This window comes from Sapajus apella, unplaced genomic scaffold, assembly GCF_009761245.1.
Source record: "Sapajus apella isolate SASKATOON/1434 unplaced genomic scaffold, GSC_monkey_1.0 scaffold30, whole genome shotgun sequence".
Lineage (NCBI taxonomy): Eukaryota > Metazoa > Chordata > Mammalia > Primates > Cebidae > Sapajus > Sapajus apella.
In genome coordinates this window covers 21,487,599-21,509,659 of record NW_022436970.1, presented here as the reverse complement: position 1 = coordinate 21,509,659, position 22,061 = coordinate 21,487,599, and the positions used below count along the sequence as shown (strand labels likewise).

The following is a 22,061-nucleotide window of genomic DNA, read 5'->3' as shown; positions in this document are numbered from 1 at the left end:
AGTCCGTGAAGGAGAAATGTCTATATACTTTTTGTTTGCACATTTTAATGGACATTGTAATTAAAACTTTTTTGTTACAACTGAGAGTGTGATTTAGGAAGCCGGGCTGAGATATTTCAGGAGCAATGCAGTGATGTGATTTGGGGAGAACTGCTGAAGTTTTTAAGTGACCTGTCAGCCATGTCAGCTCTTTTCCGCAGGTATCCATGGTGGAGTGGAACTTCTGAGACTCAGTATTTGTATTGCATAATAATTTGAACTCTACGTGTGGAAGACAGAAAACCTCCATGTTTCACATTTGTTTATATATTTGTAACGATAAAATGCTTTATCTCTGCCCGGCTTTCTGGGTGGACAAGCTTCCTAACCAGACAGGCCGTGCTTATATAGTTTGATGCCACCTGGTCACCTCTCTCTGCTTATAGTTTTAGAATCCACACTCTTAAGCACTGGGTCAGCACCACCCAGGTGATGAACTCATCAGAACCATAAGAGTAAGAATGTCTGATGGGGCAACCTGGGATGTGTGTTTATTTCATGGCGTAAAATAATGAAGTTTTAACTTTGCAGGCATTTAGGTAGCAAATCCTAGCAAGTGCCCAGAAATAGCTGTTTGTGGCATTACTTGGTCCATCTTACCAGAAGACACACATCACAGCACACAAGAGTGACAATAATCGCAACATTATTGTTTTCCCAGACAAAAGCTCTGTCCGGGAAAGGACTGTGAGAATTAAGTTGCGTCGCGAATATTGTGAGCCTCCCCGGCTCCTGGGTTCCTCTCTGGCCCAGGCTCAGACCTGGAGGTTGTCTGTTTCCTTACCTGGCTTCAGCCCCAGTCAGCCTCTTGGGAAATTGTCCCTCCATCTGTCTCCCCTTTCTCACTCCGATTTCCAGCTGTTCCAGGCCCTCCTGCCTCAGTTTGCCAAGGTAAGGTGCGTGAAGGAGGAACCAGTTTTTCGTGCGGGCCGGTTGCTCTGTGGCAATGCTCTGCCCATCCCGTGGTGGGAGAGGCACATCCCTATCCTTGAAATCACCCCGCTGGGAGACTGAATTAGGCTGAGGAGCCAGCTGTCTGAGCAGTTTCCATTTCAGCTCTGCCTCACTCACCATTTTAAGTGGTTATTGCTGGTTCCAACCAGAAGCATGTGAGGACTGGTGGCTCCGTCTCCTGCAGGCAGTGACCGCCTGGGACCGACGTTCCATGGACGATGTCACCAGAGCTCCGTTAAGGGGATGAGAGGATTTCCCGAGTTATACAGTATTGGGGGTCTAGAACTCAGACTTCCAGAACTCGAGTCTAGAGGTGACAGACCACCACCCAGGTGCTGTTTTCCTGACCCTCCTTTCCAGCGCTTAGAATACACCCCGGCTTTTGCTGAAATAGCTTCCTTGAAGCCAGCGTGGAGAGCATTTTCAAGTCAGTTGCTAAATTACTAACATATTTTAAGTCCATTGCTAACTCATTACATTGAATAAGTTTTTGAAAGGTTGGACATTTTTGAAGTTGGATATGCTGGCTATATAATCCACCACATCTAATGTTCATGGACATATTTTTCTTAATTCCATTTTTTGCCAAAATGCAAGTATATTATTAATTTAAAGCCCTCTACATTTTTAGCGTCTGAAGATACGATGAAGGTGCTAACTGAAGTGTAAGATGCAGATAGAAAGGGTGCGTTGCTGTGCTTCAAGACATATGCGTTTGTATTGATGGCCTTCTAAGGCAAGTTTTTGCTGTAAGTCTTTTGCAGGTAAATACCTGTTATTCAAAAGTGGATGGTTCTTCCATGCTGGTCTAATGAGCGGGGACCACAGGCATAGCACCCGGGCCGGGAGGGAGTCAGGCTATAGCTTGGGCGCAGGTGCCATCTAGTGGTAGCTGCCATGCAGTGCTCTGTCCAGGGGGCCTCGGGGAAAGCCGCCTTCCTCTGTCACTGAGGACAGAGACTGCTTGTGTTATGAAATGGCCTTTGTTCTGCAAGTCACACACATGCCTGATTTTAAATCTGGAGACTCTCCGAAGAAGTCATCCTGGTGTTTTTTTAAAAAAGGATCATTACCGTTTTTTTTTTTTTGTAAAAGACACGGAATTTGGATTGTGTGTTTTTGGACATTGATGCACTGCCACAGAAGTTCAGAAAGCCACGCATCGTGCCTATTAGTTGGCTTTAAGTTGGAGAAGTGTATGGTGTTATTTCTCTTACTGAGACTTCCCGCCTCCTACACCTCTTAAAGCACTTTGTGTACAGGAAAACATACACGTGGTTCAGGTGTATTCTTTGTGATTCCTGTTGGAAGATTCTAGGCTCCCATTCCTTCAGAAAGCAAATGCAAAACTTACTTCACTCCAGCATCTGCAAGTCGTATCAGCACTTTCTTCCCAAGAGTCCCCACCACCGTTCTCGATAAGACTTTGTGTGCGGTCTTCGTGCTAGCTGGCATCTGGTTCAAACAGCTGCGTCATACAAGGAAAGGTTCGTGTTAGCTAATTATTTTTTGCAAACTTGGATAAATTTGTAAATGGAAATCTTCCTAGCTATCTAATTAAAGTATGGTTTGCCATGTTTTTAAAACAGTAAAAGAATATATTGGTTGCATTTTCTCCAATGGATGCGTTTTGGTTTGCCGCTGGGATTTGGGGTGAAGGAGGGTGTGGAAAGTGTAGAGTTGCTGTGAAAGCTGACTTGAATTCGATTCACTTTAGCACTTGATTTGCAACAGAAAAACCAAACCTGCGTGGCACTTCTTTACGGTTGAGTCAATAGGAAGCAGTTTGCGGTAAATTCTAGGGTTCTAGAACGTGATTATGTGTTATGCTGCATAAACTGCTGTTTAACTGAAAGCTGCCGTGGAAGCCAGAGCTACTTGATTAACCTTTAAATTGTTGATTTTATATTCACTGATTTAAAAATTAACATGAATAATTTGTATAGTCGGAAATCCTGTATTTAAATGGGACTGTTTTTGTTCAGATACTAAAATACAGCTTCCAAGGCCAGGGGTGCAGCGGCTCATGCCTGTAACCCAGCACTTTGAGAGGCCAGGGAGGATCACTTGAGCCTAGGAATTTGAGAGCAGCCTGGGCAACAGAGTGATACCCATCTCTACAAAAAACTAAAAAAAAAAATAGCCAAGCATGGTAGCATGGTAGCACACACCCGTAGACCCACCTACTCAGGAGGCTGAGGTGGGAGGATGGCTTGAACCTGGGCGGCTGAGGCTGCAGTGAGCTGTGATCGCACCAGTGTGCTCCAGCCTGGGTGAGACAACAAGACCTTATCTGAAAAGCAAATAAAATGTGGTGTCCACAGTGCTAAGATATTTACATGATCTTCTGTTAACACAGGTAACATATTTTTGCAACTTGTTTATGTTAATAGATTATCATTTAGAGTCATCCAGAAAAAGTAGAATAAACATGTTGGGGTATAATTTATAAAAATTCTGTAATATTCAGTTCCACATTGCTCTAGTGCTGGCATTTTCTCATCCAGAATTTTTTTTTTTTTTTGTAGTTCACGTTGCGCGTGTAATGATAGGGATGAGAAAGCTTTGAAACATTTCTTTAGGAAAAGCTTTTCTGGCCATGGGACTGAACTGGATGATTTGGCAGCAGCGTTTGTTATTCTATATGAAGTAGCAGGGCTGCCCTTCTATGAGGTTGAGGGCGAGACCCACGTTGCCAATTCCCGCTCCATGGCCTTGGTGTTGGGATCTCTCCTGGACTCAGTGCCTCTGGAGGGGCTTGCGGCTTCCTGATTGGCTGCACCCGCTGCTGGAGGGGCTCATGGCTTCCTGATTGGCTGCACCTGCCTCTGGAGGGGCTCCTGGCTTCCTGATTGGCTGCGCCCGCTTCTGAACTGCGTGGCCTCTGAAAGCAGTTATGTGTCCATGGACTTTCCTGTGTCCCCCGTGTCCCTCCGAAGCACAGAGTCAGTCTGTCTTGGTGATTTTTTTTTTTTTTCAGCAGGAGAACTTCCAGATCGCAGCAGCCCGTGGCAGTGTTTTTCAGCGTTTCTTTGGCTGTGCTGGCACAGGCAGCTTAGGTCTTGTTTTTAGTGGAAAAGCCCCCTGTGGATGTAGAGCTAATGCTCTTCCTTGGATATTTTCTGCATCGTGCCCAGAAGCATCGTGTTGACGGTGGTGCTCCGGCCTTGCACTTTCAGTGGAGTGGCTGGAGCTCTCTTCTCCACAGCTGGGAGAACCGCTCTGCCCGGTGCTGAGCTCCTTGTAGCCTGAATATCCTCCCAGGGACTGTGTTTCCCCCCCATGTCTGTGCAGTTTTCTCTCTCTTAGTGTCTGGCATTTTGATTGTCTTAGAAATTCAAATTGTGTTGAAATCCGGATGCCTGGTGGCATCACGTTTCCCCCTCTCAGGACAGGTGAACAGTGGTAAAGGATGGGTCTTGGGAAATGCTGTTCGTGACTGTGATGTTCTTGCTGTCAGATCCGGTTTTTTTGGTAACTAGTGAACTTTGCTATAAAAGTTACTGCAGATTCACAAATATTAAAATTAAATGCTGAAGTTGGGAAATGATGTTGAATGCAGTGGCCCTGAATTCTGCCATGGCTTCGGGCTCCCAGAACTGTGCGCCTTCGCCCTGTGAGGACAGAGACCCTGCGCTGTGTATGTGGTTGAAATCCCCAGTGTCATTTGGATAGAGGCTGTTTCATTGTATGTCACAAATAACCTATTTGCTCCTCACCCTCGTGCACTTGTATGGGGCTAGTTTTGTAGATTTTTCTTTTTAAATAAGGGGAGCATCTAAGAAGAGAGAAGAGGAATGATGTGACCATGTCCTAATCACAGCTGCTGGGGATGGAACAGCCAGTGACCTGAACATCCCATTTGCTGTCAACCTGACTCCTGTCTACCCTTTGAGGTCGTCACTGCAGATATTACACCTGGATTTTTTAACGAAGCGAGTGGGCAGTTAATGAAATCACTCACCTGCTGGGTCAAGAGCAGGGGCACTGGGGAGACGCAGGGCTTCTTACCGCGCCTGCAGCTTTGTGCAATTCCGGGCGGGGAAGCTCGCGGTTAGAGAGCTGGATGAGGAGCGGGTTCCTGCCCCTGAAACCCTCAGCTCCTGCAGGGCGGCTGGCCGATCTCACGGCTGCGGTGTGACCCGGTGGAGACGTCATTTTGGAAGCGCTTTATCTTACCATCATTTAGAGTTTCATTTCCGTGGCACGTGCTGGTGCATCTGGTTTCGGGGAGAGGCTCCCTCATCGAGAACGCGTGGCCTCTGGTCTGTGGCCACTGACTTCAGTTACTGCAGCTCCCGGACGCCTGCCTCGGCACCCACGAGGTCGGTAATGGGGTTACGTGCTGCACTCCATGCCGCCGCACCCATACCTGCCTCTGACGCGGCCTGTACTCCCCTCGCTGTTCTTTCCTGCAGGCCCTTAAGAAACACCTGCGGAGTTAACCAATTCATCTCCCACTTCCTGCTTCTTAGAGTGCTTTCCCGTGCACTGCCTCATCACACGCGAGTCTTGGATATTACATGACTTCTACTCACCTCATTCATCCCATAAATAAATGCTTGTTGATGGTCCCTCTACCAGGAGCCAGATGTGCTAGATACTGGTGATGAAGCTGTGAAACACGGTTTGCTTCCTTGGTGTCTGGGAGATGCTCATTCAGGAGGGGTGCAGCCTTGTGAATTCGGGGGGAAGCGGCGGCACAGAGGCCCCGTGGCAGCAGGAGTGTGCCTGTGTTGGAAACCACTCTGCTGGGCTAGGGCCAGAACCCCCTTTCTTGTGGTTTAACGTTTGTTCCCCAACAACCTCAGGGCATGCCATGCAGGCTCTCTGTGACTTTGTTCCGTCAGTTTCCAACATTCCTGCCGGGCCTGAGATGACCAAATGCCCACGTGTGTGTTTATTTAGAGCAGGAGGAGTTTGAAAAGTGAACGCTTGGGGTATTGTCCAGTTCCCCCAATTTACCAGCTTTTAGTCAGAAAGGGTGTGTGTGGGGCCAGGGCAAGGGCTGGGCTCCCGTGTGTGTGGACAGTGCCCTCTCCTGGAGGCTGTGTTTTCACCCGCCTTTCCACCTGCCTGCCTTCCACCTGCCTTCCCACACCTGGCCACCCGCCTTCCTACCCGCCCTCCCCCCCCCTGGCCACCCGCCTTCCCACCCGCCCTCCCCCCACCTGGCCACCTGCCTTCCCACTCGCCCTCCCCTCACCTGGCCTCCTGCCTTCCACCTGCCCTGCCCCCACCTGGCCTCTTGCTTTCCTGGTTTCTGCTCTTGAACATACAAAGGGCTTCCCAGGCTGCACTACTTCCTGGGTTACTTGTGTTGCCTGGGACACATTTTGAGCCCGTGAACGCCACCTTCTGGGTAAAGAGCCCTGTGTGCCAACCCCAGAGCCTGCGGCTGACCGGAAGACCGTAAAACTAGAACCTGTTCTTAGTGCCTCTACTTAGGAGCTTAGAATCTTTTCCCTGGATGGCTGAAGATGCTGCTTTCCCTTTTCTGTGAAATTTTCTCATTTTCATGGGGACAGTAAGGAAAAGGCCACCCTGAGCCCTGATGCAAGGCCTGTCCAGTGGCTGAGTCCGTGCTGGCTGTCTGGTTCGACGGTCATTGCTGGTGGTGGAGATGAGGCTGTTTTTCAGCCGTGTGCTCCCTGGAAGCCAAGGGCGGCACCGTGAGCCATGGAGAGAGGACCGTGGCGTTGTTGGCCTTGCTGTCCCTCTCCCTCTGTGGTTCACATTTCCCTGCTCTTGTGGCCTCTCTGCTGTGGGCCTCCCTGCCCGGCCTCCTTCTGCCAGTCCTTCCTGTCCTTCTCTGGTGGGGTCTCTGGCCTTCAGGGCATGGCTGAGACAACAGCCTTGTCCCCACAGCACGCAGGTGGGGCTGGGGCCACGGGACGACCGAGACCTCCGTGTCTATGGTTCTCCCCTGGCCGCCTGGTTACCTGTGGAAGTCCTGGTTTCTAATTTGGTGTTTTCATACAGGTCTTGTAGGGCTGGTGTGATTGCCCAGGCCACTAGGATGCGAGGACATTATGTTGGGGACCCCTGCCCTAATCAGGTGTCCTGGAGGGGGCCCAGCAGGAGTAGCTCTACGGCTTAGGGGAGGACCTGGCTACGGGTGAGTCTGCAGAGGGAGTGGTTAGGGTTGGGGTTAGAGTTGCGTTAGGATTAGGCGTTGGGGTTGGAGTTGGGTTAGGGTTAGGGTTGGGTTAGGGGTTAGGGTCGGGTTAGGGTTAGGGTTGGAGTTGGGTTAGGGTTAGGGATTAGGGTCGGGTTAGGGTTAGGGTTAGGGTTAGGGTCGGGTTAGGGGTTAGGGTCGGGTTAGGGTTAGGGGTTAGGGGTTAGGGTCGGGTTAGGGTTAGGGTTAGGCTTAGGGTCGGGTTAGGGTTAGGGGTTAGGTGTTAGGGATTAGGGTTGGGTTAGGGTTAGGGTTAGGGGTTAGGGGTTAGGGTCGGGTTAGGCTTAGGGTTAGGGGTTGGGGTTAGGGTCGGGTTAGGGTTAGGGTTTGGGTTTGGCTTATGCTTATGCTTAGTTCTCTTCTCCTTCAGTCCCCTCTCGCTCACACCCTTTCACCCAGAGCCTTTTTCCTAAAGTGCAGTGCTTTTTATATCATTTTCTTTCTCTGTTTTTTCAAAGCCTTGCAGCACTTCTTCATGGTTTCTTTGTGTCATCCCAGCCCCTTTTGGGGACCCCGGCTGTCCCCACCTTCTGTGCTTTCCGTGCCTGTTTTCCTTCCCTGATTACCCCCTGGGATCTGGGGCCACCTGCCAGTGTCTCTGTGCCCAGCGCTGTGGTGTGTGGTCTGTGGTTGGCGCATTTGAAGCTGGCCTCAGCTCGCACCAGATCCCTGGAGATAAACTGCTTTTTGCCTCAGGTTTCTGATCTACAAATGGGACAGTGACCTTCCTTCCCTCCACCTGTTCTGAGGGGCCGGTCATGGAGGTGAAGTTCCTGGTGTGGTTCCTGGCACCCAGTGACCCCGGGAAGTGCCGTGTTCATCACGTCCCCACTGAGTGCTCCTGGCTGTGGCCTGCAGTGCGAAGGCTGTTTTTGCAAAGCCAGCTTCTCTCTGAAGGAGAATGACCGACGTCCGCATAGGCTGCTGTGTGCAGGACCCGGCTACTCTGTGTTCCTCGTTTCCTGGGAGACCTGTGGGGTCGCGCTGGCAGCCTGGCTGCTTGGCCATCTTCCCAAGGCCTCCCTGGTGCTTCCCTGGAATCCCCTGGTCCTTGGTGAGCTGGGATGCATCCTGAGACGGGCGCCGTCCTGGGTACGTCACTGCCACTTCCTGGTTTGGGACCCGCCTCGTGGGTGTGTGCGTTGGGCTGTATTGTAAACCCGCTGGTGTGAACCCCAGCACTGGGGCACTGTGGGGACCGAGAAACTGCGGTCATGGTTCCTCATGGATTTCATTGCAGACGTTCATGATTCATGATTTCTGGCAGATTTGCTCATTCTCATATAAAAATCACCAGTTTGTGTTCACTACCCAGCTACCTGGTGTGAGAGATTGGGGAGACAACAGAAGGAAGCCAGTGGTATTGAAAACCTTAGCACACACCCAGTGCACAGGCAGCCGGGGTTGGGTCGTGACCGCAGGTCCACTCTGAGGGGTCTGCCGGACGCTTTGTGCAGGAGGAACACCCCAGGGACACAGAGATGTTCATGGCTTTGTGCTTGGTATTGCATTTGTGAGGAGTTTGTGCTTTGTTTTCACCAAGAGTGAGAAGCTCTGAAATGATTGCTATAATGAGTGCGAACAGGGAGGCACAAGGCCTCATGATGTAAGACACCAGCATGCTGCCCGCGGTCGCTCCTTACCACGGGTAAAGTCACATGACCGAGCAGAACCAGTGGCGAGATTCTGTGAAACAGCCTTTTCCCCAGACCCACCTGTCTCCCTCCCGGCTCCTAGGGCTGCGGGCAGTGGTGGCTGCCTAAATGCTCCTCAGAGTGAAATAGCTGCTTGCTATTTTTAAAGATATTGAATAAGAAATGACAAAGCATTTTTTTTTTAAAGAAGCGTGTTTCTACTTTGTACTGCTTAAACATACCTGTGCAAAATCAACTAAGTCACAAGGAATTGAACAGAAGGAAAAATGACATTGAAATGTACATAAGAAATGAAATCAGTCTTGTCCAGTTACCAGGTTTTGGGTCATTTCCATATACAAAGTTTAGAACCTTAGCATTGTCGGGGGCGTGGGGAGGTCTGTGCCTGCAGCGTTCCCAGGAGCTGCCTTCTGCGTTCCGCCTGCCCCTCTGGGTGGTGAGGGACGCACTGCTCACAAGGCAGCTGTTTCTCAGCTGAGCACTTCTCCCTTGGCCTCCCGTGAAATCTCATTCTCATTGATTTCTTTTTATTTGTCATATCTTGCCCAGCTCTCCTCAATCTTGGCTGCAATTAGAATCACCCAGAGATCTTTTTTCTTTTTTTTGAGAATACGCAGGCCACTCCCCGGAAACCTGGACCTTAGGCAAGGCTCTGGCCTTGATCAGTTCTCGCCAGCCGTGGCCCGTGAGCTTGACAGATGATTCTGAAGCGGCCCTCAAGACTATCTTGGAGGAACTGATTTCCATATGTCCACTCAGTGCTCCCTGCATAACATTGGGGTTTGAGGCAGCCCCCCTATTTTGGGGGGAACAGCCCACATTCTTGCAGTCATTCATACTACTTGGTTCCCAGAAGCCTCCCCCAGGCCTGTTCTGGATGCGCTCCCTTTCATTCATTTGCTGCTCTTCCATGTGGTTCAGAGCCCAAGCTGGGCTCTTGCCACCCAGCATGGAGAGAGGACCCTTGCCCAGCCCCGTCCTGGGCCTTCCTTTCCCGGCTGTTGCTGAGGACGGTTCTGTTTGATCTCAGCCCTGAGCCGAATAACTCACACTGAGCTTGTGGTCTCCTAGGAGCTTGGAGTCTTTTCCATGGCCAGAACTTTCTCTTCCTGCACTTTGTTTTTCCTTACGGGATTTCGTCTTACTAGTTTCAAGCCTTTGTTGCATCTCCTTGAAAACTTTTGAGTCTCTGCTGCGTTGGGCTCCCTCATGTCTGAGTGTCAGCCCTGGTCTGATAAGCTTGTCCAGTTCCCTTTCTCCATCTGGGCTGTCGATGTACATGGTGGGCTCACGGGAGCACGGCCACTGCAGCCTCCTCCTAGACCTTCTTCCTTGTGGACGTGAAACCGAGAGTTCCTTGACCTCTCGCAGTACTTGCAACAGGGATGTGGCTCATTTGCGCTCAAACCCATTACTGGAGGGGGAGCAAGCAGACAGGCAGGTGCAGGAGCTGGGCGGGCGCTTTTGGGCATTGGCCCCATGGTAGTGTCTAGACAGTTAACGCCGTTTTAGCAGTTGCTGTCCGCGGATGGCTGAATGTTAAACCAGCTCAGTGGGGAGTCAGGGTGACAGCCGACAGCCTTATTTTTTTGTTGTTTTTTTGAGACAGAGTCTCACTCTCTCTCCCAGCCTGGAGTGCAGTGGTTCAATCTCGGCTCACTGCAACCTCTGACTCCTGAGTACAAGTGATTCTCCTGCCTCAGCCTCTTGAGCAGCTGGGACTACAGACACGTGCCACCACGCCTGGCTAGTTTTTTGTATTTTTAGTAGAGACAGGGTTTTACTGTGTTAGCCAGGATCGTTGCGATCTCCTGACCTCGTAATCCACCCAGCTCTGCCTCCCAGAGTGCTGGGATTATAGGCATGAGCCACTGTGCCTGGCCAGGGTGACAGCCTTTTTCACCCTGCCCTCTTGGTACCTGGGTCCTTGTCCGTTGTCCAGGAAGAGTCGGCTCACACGGACTTTGAAAGGTGGTGAATACGGGGATTTCACTGAGTGGTGGAGGTGGCTCTTGGCCTGATGGATGAGAAGCTGGAAAGGGGATGGAGTGGGAAGATCATCTTCCCCTGTAGTTCAGCCATGCCGTGGCCAATCTCCTCTCTGATCATCCCCAGTCCGACTCCTCCTGATATTCAGATGCTCCTTCTCTTCTTTCCTCCTCTGCCATGCTGTTCTGCCAGTCTGCTGCTCTTCCATTCTTCTGCTTCTCTGCTCCCCTGCTCTTGGAGCCTGGGGCTTGAGGTTTCTATGGGTACAGGATAGGCAGGCATGGCAGGCCAAAAGGGGCATCATTTGAGTGTGAAAACAGGAATGCCTGTTTCTATTTAGGGCCGTGGGTTTCTAAACTCGAGGGTGGGGCCTTTGCCCTCTTCCACCCAGTATTTCCCTGTCTCCTGTCCGTATCAGATTCAGGAACGGCCACTCCTGGGCAGAGGCATTGGGCCTGCTCCCAGCTTACCTCTGTGCACTAAACCCAGCCACATTCTTCCTGTCCCCAAGACTGTCAGGGAGAGACAGGTCCATGTAAGCTTCGGCCTCCTGTATTACTGGCTTAGTAATCCTCTGAAAAAAACATGTTATATACAGTTGATGGGCTTTTGTGTGACTGTGTGACTGTTTCTTTTTTCTTGCCAAATCTGGGATAAAATATATTGAAATGATTTGTAGTTTATAAACCTACATGGCGCACAGCACTCATCACATCTGCTTCTGCAGCAGGTGAGCGGCAGGACGTGCGCAGACCTGTGCTGATGTACCTGCAAGCCGCCTGCCTTGCTGTTCCAAGTGCCTTCAGTCCTGCAAACGTACAATGTACAGGAAAAGCCGAGTGTGTGTAAGGCATCTAGGAGTCATCCCGCAGGTTACTAAACTGGCCTAGGTGTGGTGCACAGACTTGCCATGTCTCTTCAAAGCGTCTTCCTGTTCTGTGATCGTGGTGGGGTGCCTGGAAGAAGGGCGCATTTTGTGCACGTGTCTGATCCGAGCTGATGTGGCTGAGATGAGAGGGGCTGCGGGCTGGTCCCGCGATGGCTGTGTCCCAGGAGCAGAGTCCACGTGGATGCCGGAGGCTTCGAAGGGTGGGGCACAGTCCTGCTCAGGTGGCTGGGGTGCCAGCGGCGGGCTCTGGTCTCAGGGCAGCGTGTGTCCAGTCAGCCGGCACCGGGAGATCAGTCCAGTGAGAATTTGGGGTGTTAATGGGTTCCACATGCCCGTGGTGGGTTTTTTCCTGTGGCAAGGATGTGGAAACTTCATGGGGAGTTTGCGCTTCTGAGTGATGGTTGCTGAAATTGTAGAATAAAATATTTTAAGATGTTTGGCTGCATAATGAAAATGCATGTATGTGTGAAATTGTCAGTTGTAGAACTGGAAATCTTTTAAAAGTCAAGCTCTCTTAACCTATCCATCAGAAAGGATGTCATTGTTGTAGGGTTGAAAAATTTAGAATCAGATAAAAGTCCTCACCCAAGTCTTTACACGCAGGTGTTCATTAAAGGGCCCCTTTCTGGTGGTTCTGATGCCGTTTTGGGGGTTGGGAGGTGAGAGGTTTTATTCCCAGGCTCCTTAGAATTATGGTCACTTAACTAAATTCGTTGTCTTCTAAGAAAGCATCAAGCCTTCTTTCCTGTGTAATCGGAATACTGTGGAGCTCTACCTTTTCTTAACCTTTAGAGAAGGTAGTGCCATTTCCTTGCCTCCTCCCTCACCTCCCGTCCCTTCTTCCTTGTCAGCCTAAAGTTGAATCAGAGATGTCACTGATGAATGTGATGCTTGCAATTACCTGTTCATTCACTCCTCACTCCCTGTTAACACGCAGGGGAGCCCCCGGTGTTGAGCTGAGGCTGTGCCATGAACTCAAGTGCAGATGAGCCCAGCAGCTGCGCAGAGTGGGTAGCCTGCCTGCAGTCACCCTACGTGTTCCCCAAAGCCCAGCCCAGCAAAGCACCTCAGCCCCCATCCCTGAGCGGGGCCTCTGACCGCCCCTGTGAGCAGACACCCCTTCCTGCTCACAAAGTTAACTAAATTGTATCCGTTATGGATGGAAATAAATAATGGCCTTTATGAAGCCCAATGTAGAGGGGCGGAAATGGGAAAAATCTTTATTTTAAACACTTAGGAAAGAACTTAGGCAAGAAAAGTGTCTTGCAGAGAAAGTGTGGGGCTGTGTTTCAGGAGGAGGTTGGTTTTTGGAAGAGCCGCTTTGTAGGAATAGCAGCTCAGGAAGCAGGCCGGAGGACACGCCATCAGTGCACAGGGGCCCCGAGGGTCCCGGCCCGGGGCCGGCGCTGCCTCCTGCCGGTGGACGACCAGGGAGGGAGAGGGAGGCGGCTGCTTAGTGGGTAGCCCCTCCCGTGGGGGCGCAGCGGGACGCTAGACGCAGGACACTGTTCTTTAGCATCACCAGAGCCGGGCACAGACCCAGGCGTGCTGCCCGTTGTACTTCCTGGAATGACGGCCCGCAGGGCGCTCCTGGGGTCCTGTTTATTTTTCAGAGAAGAGAAGAGGCACATTGTGCACTAAGAACCAAGTGCTTTAAAAACCAGTGGAAAACCGAAAACAAAACTAACAGGGAGAGCAGAGCAGCTGTAAGCGCGGAAGGCGTGCGCCTTGTCGTGGCTCCGAGGCCGTAGGCTTTTTTGTTATGTCTATTTTACTACAATAAAATGTGTTTTTAAGTGAAAGGGGAGTAAGTTTTCATAGGGAGTGCCCTCAACGCATCTCGGTGTTTTGAGGGGGGTTGTGTGTGTGCTGAGGACCTTGTCTTGGGGTCTTGGGATGGCACAAGTCCGCCACTCCCGGGGCCCCTGTGAAACACGCTCTTCTGTGGTGAGCAGCAGGCATCAGCCAGGCCAGGCCAGGCTGGGGCACAGTGGAGTTGTCCAAGCCCTCATCCGCGTTTGTGTTTCCAAGACACGTTCAAGGAGGTCCCACTTAGGTACCCAGGAGTCCCCGGCTTGTTGGGGCCGAGGGCAGGGTGGCCAGGCTGGCCCCGTCTGTGGTATGCGCCTCCACACTCGTGGGGTCGGGAGTGACGCGTGCCTTCTCCAGGGCTGTGGGGACCTGCCTTGCTCCTCGTGGCATGGGCTTCCCTGCCCCCGGAGAGCACAGGGCACATATCCCACTTCCTCTACATAGGCCGCCTCCCGTGGCCTTTCTGAACCAGTCCACTCCTCTCTGGTGTGTGCCCTTGGCACTGCGGTCAGGCCTAAAGGCAGCCATCTGGGCACGGCCACGCCAGGCTCAAATCCCCACCGTTCTCTTTCCTTTGTTTAATTCTGATAAAGTGCCTGGTGAGCACTGCCACTGAGGGGCCATCAAACTGGGGGGACTGAGCAGAAGCGCTTTGCCCCGCAGACCTCCCCACGCGGCAAGGGAACCACGGAACCAGGCATTTCCTAAGCAGGCAGCCAGGGCATCTTCTCCCGACGCTTTTCTAGCTGAGTTCTTCCATTTCCGGATCAGTGCCACTGAAACATCAGAAGCCACCTACGCCAGGTCCCAATTGTGGAGGGGAGCGTGGGGGCCGTGGAGGGGGGCATTTGAACCATGGAGGGGGGTGTGGGGGCCGTGGAGGGGGGCATGAGAACCATGGAGGGGGGCATGGGGGCCGTGGAGGGGGGCCTGAGAACCATGGAGGGGGGTGTGGGGGCCGTGGAGGGGGGCATGAGAACCATGGAGGGGGGCATGGGGGCCGTGGAGGGGGGCATGAGAACCGTGGAGGAGGCAGAGCCTGGGGGATGGTCGGGCTGAGGATCTCTGGGCAGCCAGCAGGTGGCGGCGTGGAGGTGGGTCGCTTGGCTGCCCTTGGCTCATGGGCCTCTGGGGCACTTGGTGGCATCAAGTTTTAGGCTTGAGAATTGGACCTCACAGGAGGGATGCGTAGGGACGGGGCCCCGGGCTGAGGTGGAAGGTGGTCGCAGCCCAGTGGTTTCGGAGGCAGACCCTGGGGTCCTTTGGCAAGTAAGCTGTTGGCCAAGCCTGCCTCTGTGGCTGTGGACGCCACCTCACTTCTCTGGTTTTCTTACCCTGCCATGAATGATTGTGAAGATTCTACAAGAGCCTTAAATGCAGAGTTCCTTGAAAGTCATACAAACCTTACACTGTTATGAACAATTAATTTTCTTCCTGGGTCTTAGCAGGCCAGCCTCCCTCTGTCAGCTGGGACAGCCTAGTTACATGTAACTAGATACACGTAACTAGTTAGATACACGTAACTAGATACATGTAACTAGGTGCATGTAACTAGATACGCCACCACCATCATCGTGCTTTTCCCTGTAATCTTTTGAGTCCCTGAAGTTGAGGAAAGAGGTCCTGCCCGGCGTAGCCCCCTCTTGTTCTTGCCTGGGTGTCTACTCATGGATTTGCTAGGAGCCACCCAGACTCAGGGCTGGCTTGTCCTGCTGGAGACAGCCGTGCCTGGAGTGCACCGTGGCCGTGCTCGCCGTGCGTCTCACCGTGTGCTGATGAGAATGGTAACTTACGTTTCTTGTTTTGCCGCCTCTAGGGGGACAGCCGCGCCGCTGCTGCTCTTCCGAAGAGGTGACTTCGGCTGCACTCTCCAATGGAGACCAGAGTCACACGCTGGGAGAGAATGCCTCAGAAAGGGACGCCGGCGAGTCCAAGGCGGGGATCGCAGCTTCTGTGTCCGTACTTGAAAACAGTAGCAGAGAGGCTTCTAGGAGGCAAGAGCAGCACAGGTTTTCTATGGACTTAAAGATGCCAGCATTTCAGCCCAAGCAGGAGGTGCCCGGCCCTGGCGATGGTGTGGAGATCCCTTCCAGTACGGGCGCGGAGGGCCAGACGGGTCACCCTGCGGAAAAGCTGTCTGATTTGCACAACAAGGAACACTCTGGGGGAGGGAAGAGGGCTCTGGCCCCAGACCTCATGCCGCTGGATTTGAGTGTGAGGTCGACACAGGATGACCCCAGCAATAAGGAGGTGGCCTCCTCCCTGCAGGCGGCTCTGGTTGTTCACCCGTGTCCTTACTGCAGCCACAAGACCTACTACCCCGAGGTCCTGTGGATGCACAAGCGCATCTGGCACCGCGTCAGCTGCAACTCCGTGGCTCCCCCGTGGATCCAGCCCAAGGGTTACAAGAGCATCAGAAGTAACTTGGTTTTCCTTCCCCGGAGTGGACGCACGGGCCCACCGCCCGCCCTTGGTGGCAAAGAATGCCAGCCTCTGCTCCTGGCTCGGTTCACCCGCACTCAGGTGCCAGGAGGGGTGCCAGGGCCCAAGAGTGGCTCTTCTCCCCTGGGAGTGGCCTCGAAAGCCGCTAGCATGCCTAAGAATAAGGAGAGCCATTCCGGAGGCCCCTGTGCTTTGTGGGCGCCCGGCCCTGACGGGTATCGACAGACCAAACCCTGTCACGGCCAGGAGCCACATGGTGTGGCCGCACAGGGGCCCCCAGCCAAGCCCAGGCAGGAGGCGGGCTCCAAACCGGTGCCCACCCCGGGTGGCGGGGGCTTCAGCAGGAGTGCCACCCCTACGCCCACTGTCATCACCCGGGCTGGCACTCAGCCCTCGGCCAACAGCAAGCCTGTGGAGAAGTTTGGGGTCCCCCTGGCAGGGGCCGGCTTTGTCCCCACAAATAAGCACAGTGCCCCGGACTCCCTGAAAGCCAAATTCAGCCCTCAGCCTCAGGGTCCACCTCCTGCAAAGGGTGAAGGGGGTGCCCCTCCTCTACCTCCCCGCGAGCCCCCCTCGAAGGCGGCCCAGGAGCTGAGGACTCTGGCCACCTGTGCTGCGGGGTCCAGGGGCGACGTGGCCTTGCAGGCCCAGCCCGTTGTTGCTGGGGCACCCCCCATCCTACACTCCATCAAACAGGAGCCGGTGGCTGAGGGGCATGAGAAGCGCCTGGACATCCTCAACATCTTTAAGACGTACATTCCAAAGGACTTCGCCACCCTTTACCAGGGCTGGGGTGTCGGTGGCCCTGGGCTGGAGCACAGAGGTAAGATGTGCGGGCCCCCTCTTCCTTGGCCCACGTGTGACCCCCAGAGCCAGCCCGTGAAGGCCAGGGCTTGCCCCCTGCCAGCCCAAGGCCTGTGAGAGCAGAGCCAGGTGGCCTCATTCCCTGAGGAGCCAAGAGCTGCTCCCTTGCCTTGGCCTGGGAGCACAGCAGGTGTGGACAGCTCTTCCAGGCTCTGCATTCTGCCCCACTTGGGAACGCTGCCTGGGCTTGGTGGCCCTCTGCATGCTGGCCCCGGGAGGAGGCCGCAAGCCCTGCTTCCTGCTGAGAATGTTTCTTCCACACCAAAATTCCGCAGGAGCAGGCAGGTCACACACCATGTTTCTGTCATTTTAAACAAAGAATCTGTAGACGTTCATTGTCCTTGTCTCTCAGAAGACAAGAGTATTCATTCAGGGCGATTAAGTTATATTTTTATATATCTATAATTTAAAAACGCCTAATGAGTGCTCCAGTGTTAGTAAGCAAAGCCTTGCAGAGGATGTATTTACCCTGTAAAGTCTGGAGAATTGAATTTGTGCAAAAATTCCTGAAAAAAATACCTGAAAAGCGCTATCTTCGCTTCTCCCTGTGCCTTGGTGTTGCTGTCTAGTGGTAAACATGAGAAGGGCCTGCCAGCTGCCTGCTGCTCCTCTGGGCACACGTGCTGGAGAGTGCCCTGTCCTTGAACATAGATTGAAGCTCACTCTCCCTTAACATCCAGAGCACTGAAAAACCTAAGTTCTGTTAAAAAAGAAAACAAAGTCTCTGAGTTCATCACCTGGGAGGGCTAACCATTCTTTGGTAGAATTTTCCATCAAAGCCTGCGGTTCCTGAAAGTGGTCCCCATTAGAAATGGCCTCTGAGGGCAGCTCGTGGGACTGTCGGGGCATGATTCCGGGTCTGGGAGGTGAGCTGTCAGCAGAGAGCTCCCCCAGATCCACCGTGGGATGATGTCTCAGTGGGTGCCGGGGTCACCTGCTGAGCTCCTGGCTTAGGCCGGGATTCCCAGCCTGCCTAGATCACTGGCCGGCCGAGTGGGTATTGAGGCGTGAGGGATGCTCAGCCAAGATGTTTTCCAGTAGGAGCTGTCGCAGGCTGCTGCCTTCTTACAGATTCTGCCGGCAAAGGCCTTCCTCCAGCCATGCTTGTTACATCCCTGCTTTGAAGAGCCTGCTGAGCGCTTGTGAACTTCTTTTTTTGAGCAGAATTTTGCGCTGTCGCCAGGCTGGAGTGCGGTGGCTTGATCTTGGCTCACAGCACCCTCCGCCTCCTGGGTTCAAGTGATTCTCCTGCCTCAGCCTCCCGAGTAGCTGGGACTACAGGCGTGCGCCACCACACCCGGCTAGTTTTTGTATTTTTAGTATTTGTATTTTTAGTAGAGACGAGCTTTCACCATTTAACTAGTATGGTCTCGATCTCTTGACCTGTGATCCAGCTACCCAAAGTGCTGGGATTACAGGTGTGAGCCAGCGCACCTGGCTTTGTGAACTTTTTAGGATGAGACCAAGGTCTGGACACCCAAGCATCTCGTGGGATGTGTTGGTCTGAGTTGTGATGGAGGAGCTGGGGTCCCTAAGGCCTGGTCTGAGACCCTCATTTCTTCTCCCTGCCCGTGGGGCTCTGGGCAGACGGTGTAACCTACGGAGGCCGTTGTGGGTGGGAGGCACAACGCGGCTCCCTGCGGATTGATGCTTTGACTTTTTCCACGTTCAGTTAAAGTGAGTGAGTCCCCTCAGCCACAGCAGGGTTTCTCAGTCATGCAGGTTATTTGCTGCTAAGTGGCCAGCAAGTTTGTTGGTGGCCTTTTGACGCGATGCCAGCCTCGCTTCTGGAGATGCAGGTTTTCTTGGAACCCAAAGCAGGGAAGGCTGAGTGGTGAGGGCTGTGCTTTCGAGGACTCTGGGTGCCCCCGGCCGGCCCGCGCCGTCCTTCCCCTGGCGGCCGCCTCCCAGCAGAGCAACAGGGGTTTGATGCCCACTGGCTCCCCCAGACTCCTAATTGAATTAGTCATGCACTCACGGCCTGCTCCAGCCGACAGTTCTAAAGCTGTCAGTTGACACCTGGAAGGTGCATCCCCGCTTCTTAAAGGCCTTGGAGCTGCCCTGTGGCCGGCGTAGTTGACGTTTCTAAGAAAGTAGAAGTGAGTTGTAAGGTTTTGAAATTTCAGATGATAGAATTTGAAGGCCAAAATAGGCTGAAATGTTTTTCCTTTTCCTACAGACATTTAAAAAAATAAACAGTTTTAAGTCCTTTTGTTTAAAGAGAGAGGTGAAATACTTATCTTTCATATGTGAAAAGCACTGGTCGTAAAGCACATGCCCTCATCCTGGGTTTATTCTTCCAGTGTTCACACTGAGACACAGTGTGAGTCAGCACATTTGCGGTTGCTAAGTCTGCTCTAAATTGGGTTTCTTAAGGGCAGGGCTTTCATCTTTCTTGTCGTAAAATATGCCTGTTAGTAGGTGCCTTATTAGAATCCTAGCTTCCCGGTATACACTGCCTGAGGCCGACCCATCTAGATGCTTGGTCTGCGCACCTGAGAAGAGCCCAGCGCCTCCAGATGGGACGCTCCCGGTGAGGGATGAGGCACCTCCTGGGCCCCGGCTTTGGTGAGCGGCCACTGCCTGCAGGTCTCTGCTGAGGCCATCAGAACTAGCCGAGAGCTCTCCCATGTGGTAGTCCTTTAAACCTTCAGACACTTCTTTCTTGCCTTTCCTGGACCCAGCATCCTTCTTCCCCATCCATCCTCTACCTGGTCTCCTGGACCTTCCGCGTCCATCCTCTACCTGGTCTCCGGGACCTTCCGCGCTCATCCTCTACCTTGTCTCCATGCATCCATCCTCTACCTGGTCTCTGGGACCTTCCCCGTCCATCCTCTACCTGGTCTCCGGGGCCTTCCGTGTCCATCCTCTACCTGGTCTCCGGGACCTTCCCCGTCCGTCCTCTACCTGGTCTCCGGGACCTTCCCCGTCCATCCTCTACCTGGTCCCTGGGACCTTCCCCGTCCATCCTTTGCCTGGTCTCTGGGGCCTTCTGCTTCCATCCTCTACCTGGTCTCCGGGACCTTCCGCTTCCATCCTCTGCCTGGTCTCCGGGGCCTTCCATGTCCATCCTCTACATGGTCTCTGGGGCCTTCTGTGTCCACTCTCTACCTGGTCTCCAGGAACCTTCCACATTTCCTTTCTCCTTACTTGAATGTTTGTTTTTGACACCCTTAACTTGTTGTAGCCAGAAGGGAACCCAGCAGCCTCGGCATGTTCTGACTACTGGAAAGGTGACCGGAACGTGAATGTTTCCTGTTGTAGAGACTTGACTTCCAGCCCGGAAATCTGTGCAGGCCAGATTTACTTTTTTGGGTGTTGCTGAATATTGGAGTAACTAAACTTCCCTAGGATGCTTTTCTTCCACTTATTTCTGTCCAGCTGTTTCTTTCTTTGTGGTAGGCCCGTGGTTGTTTTTTGAGTCGTGAGTCCTTCCTTGGTCAAGTTGGTCTTTCTGACTTGTCTTATTATACAAGTGTATCTGTAGTTCTCGGTCTTCTTTCCTCATCCCATGCATCTGTTAGGTGTCTCCTAGTTGGGTGTCATCTGTAGATCAGAAGATCACAGCTTCCCTATCCATGGTCATTGATTAGACATATTGCTGTAGCATCATTTTGTATTTTGGGAGGTAGGAATATGCAGAGGAGAATGGTCTCCAAGCATAGGAAGTCATCTCATGTGAACATGCAATAGTTGTGGGTGCTAGACGTGTGATTCTGTGATTTTGCAGTGGACATGTTCCATTTATAAAGAGAACATTGCTACTGGAGGATGCCTCTAAGACAGCTTTTATTCAGAAGTTAGGAAACAGAAGTCTCAGAGACTTCCTCTCCCCTCACATGTGTTTGACTGGGTGATGTTTCTGTAGATATGCAGAGTCTAAAAACTCTACCCAAAGAGGAAGGAAAGAACTATCGCTACCTCCCTTAGGGGTTCTCTGACCATTTGAGAAGAAAGACCTGCTGCATTTTCTGTATCTGTAGTGTGACTACCAAGTCTGTAAACATAGAGGGATTGAACGTAAAGGGCTTATTGCCACGGCAGTCGTAACACAGTACGTGATCTGTGTTATCAGACCTTGTGGCCAGCCTGGAAGATAAATCTTAGAATAAAAAATTGAAGCTAATAAAATGAGATAATTCTAGTTGGTATTTCTTATTGGGACTTAAAAAATCACGTATACCAAGGAGGCCTTCATGCTATGGTGATGAAAGCCCCGTGCTTCCTGGTGGTGCGATCTCTGTAGAATCTCTTCATCTCCTCTTTCTCTGTGGATAGCATAGCACCACATAACAGCGTGCAGCCTTGCAGGGCTGCTGTCCCTCTCTGAGCTTCACCAGGCCTTTTTCTTTCACAGTTAAGTCTGCATTCCAAACACAACTTGAATTTTGAGGTCAGAACATTGGAGCTGTGTGCTCACCAGCTGGTCTTCAATTCAAATGAAGTTGGTAACGCTTTTGATGAACTGGAAATGGTGGAGTAGCTTGGGCGTAATGTCATTGACCATAGGGCAAGTGCCCTGTCTCTAAAAAGCAAAGAGAAAGTGATACGAGAAAGCGATATGGTAAAAATGTTTGGGAAAGTCATATGTGCCTGTGCACTTGTGAGTGTGTGCGCCTGTGCGAGTGTGTGTGCACGCGTACTCATCCACACTTAATTCAAGGAGATGAGCGTGGGGCAGTGGGAGGGCTATCCATGTTTGCTCTGTTGCCCATTTGGATAGGAAATAGCTCCAATAATTGCTTGAAAAAAGAATAATAATAACTTAGTTTTTGAAAGTTGTGAATGTTAGACACAGATGACATTGCGTGTCGTCATGATTAGTCAGTATTTTGTGTAGGCGTGGTGAGATTCCACATGTAGACGCAGTCTAGATTGTACCTAGGAAAATCCAGACAACCGAAGTGTTCAGAAATTGGTTTCATAGGAGCGCCACTGGGTGGCGTTTACAATGCAGATGAATGGGGAACAAATTATAAAGCCCCTGCTTAGGGGGCTGCTTCAAAAAAAATTGCCCCCCCTTCCTTCCTGCCTTCCCCTTCCCGTCCCCTTCCCTACCCCTTCCCCTCCCCTTCCCCTTCCCCTCCCCTTCCCTTCCCCTTTCCCTTCCCCTTCCCTTCCCCTTTCCCTTCCCCTTCCCTTCCCCTTCCCCTTCCCCCTCCCTTCCCCTTCCCCTTCCCCTCCCCTTCCTTTCCCCTTCCCCTTCCCTTCCCCTCCCCTTCCCTTCCCCTTCCCCTCC

General features: G+C 52.3%; 1 protein-coding gene across 5 annotated transcripts in view; it reads left to right on the top strand.

Moving 5' to 3' along the window:
* The window catches only part of ZNF516 (zinc finger protein 516), a 128,438-nt gene that overhangs the window by 90,702 nt on the left and 15,675 nt on the right, over positions 1-22,061 (top strand). For all 5 annotated transcript variants that reach the window (XM_032293767.1, XM_032293768.1, XM_032293769.1 and 2 more), the window contains exon 3: positions 15,333-16,781. In XM_032293767.1, coding sequence (XP_032149658.1) covers positions 15,333-16,781 — 1,449 coding nt within the window. The remainder of the gene's footprint in view (positions 1-15,332; positions 16,782-22,061) is intronic.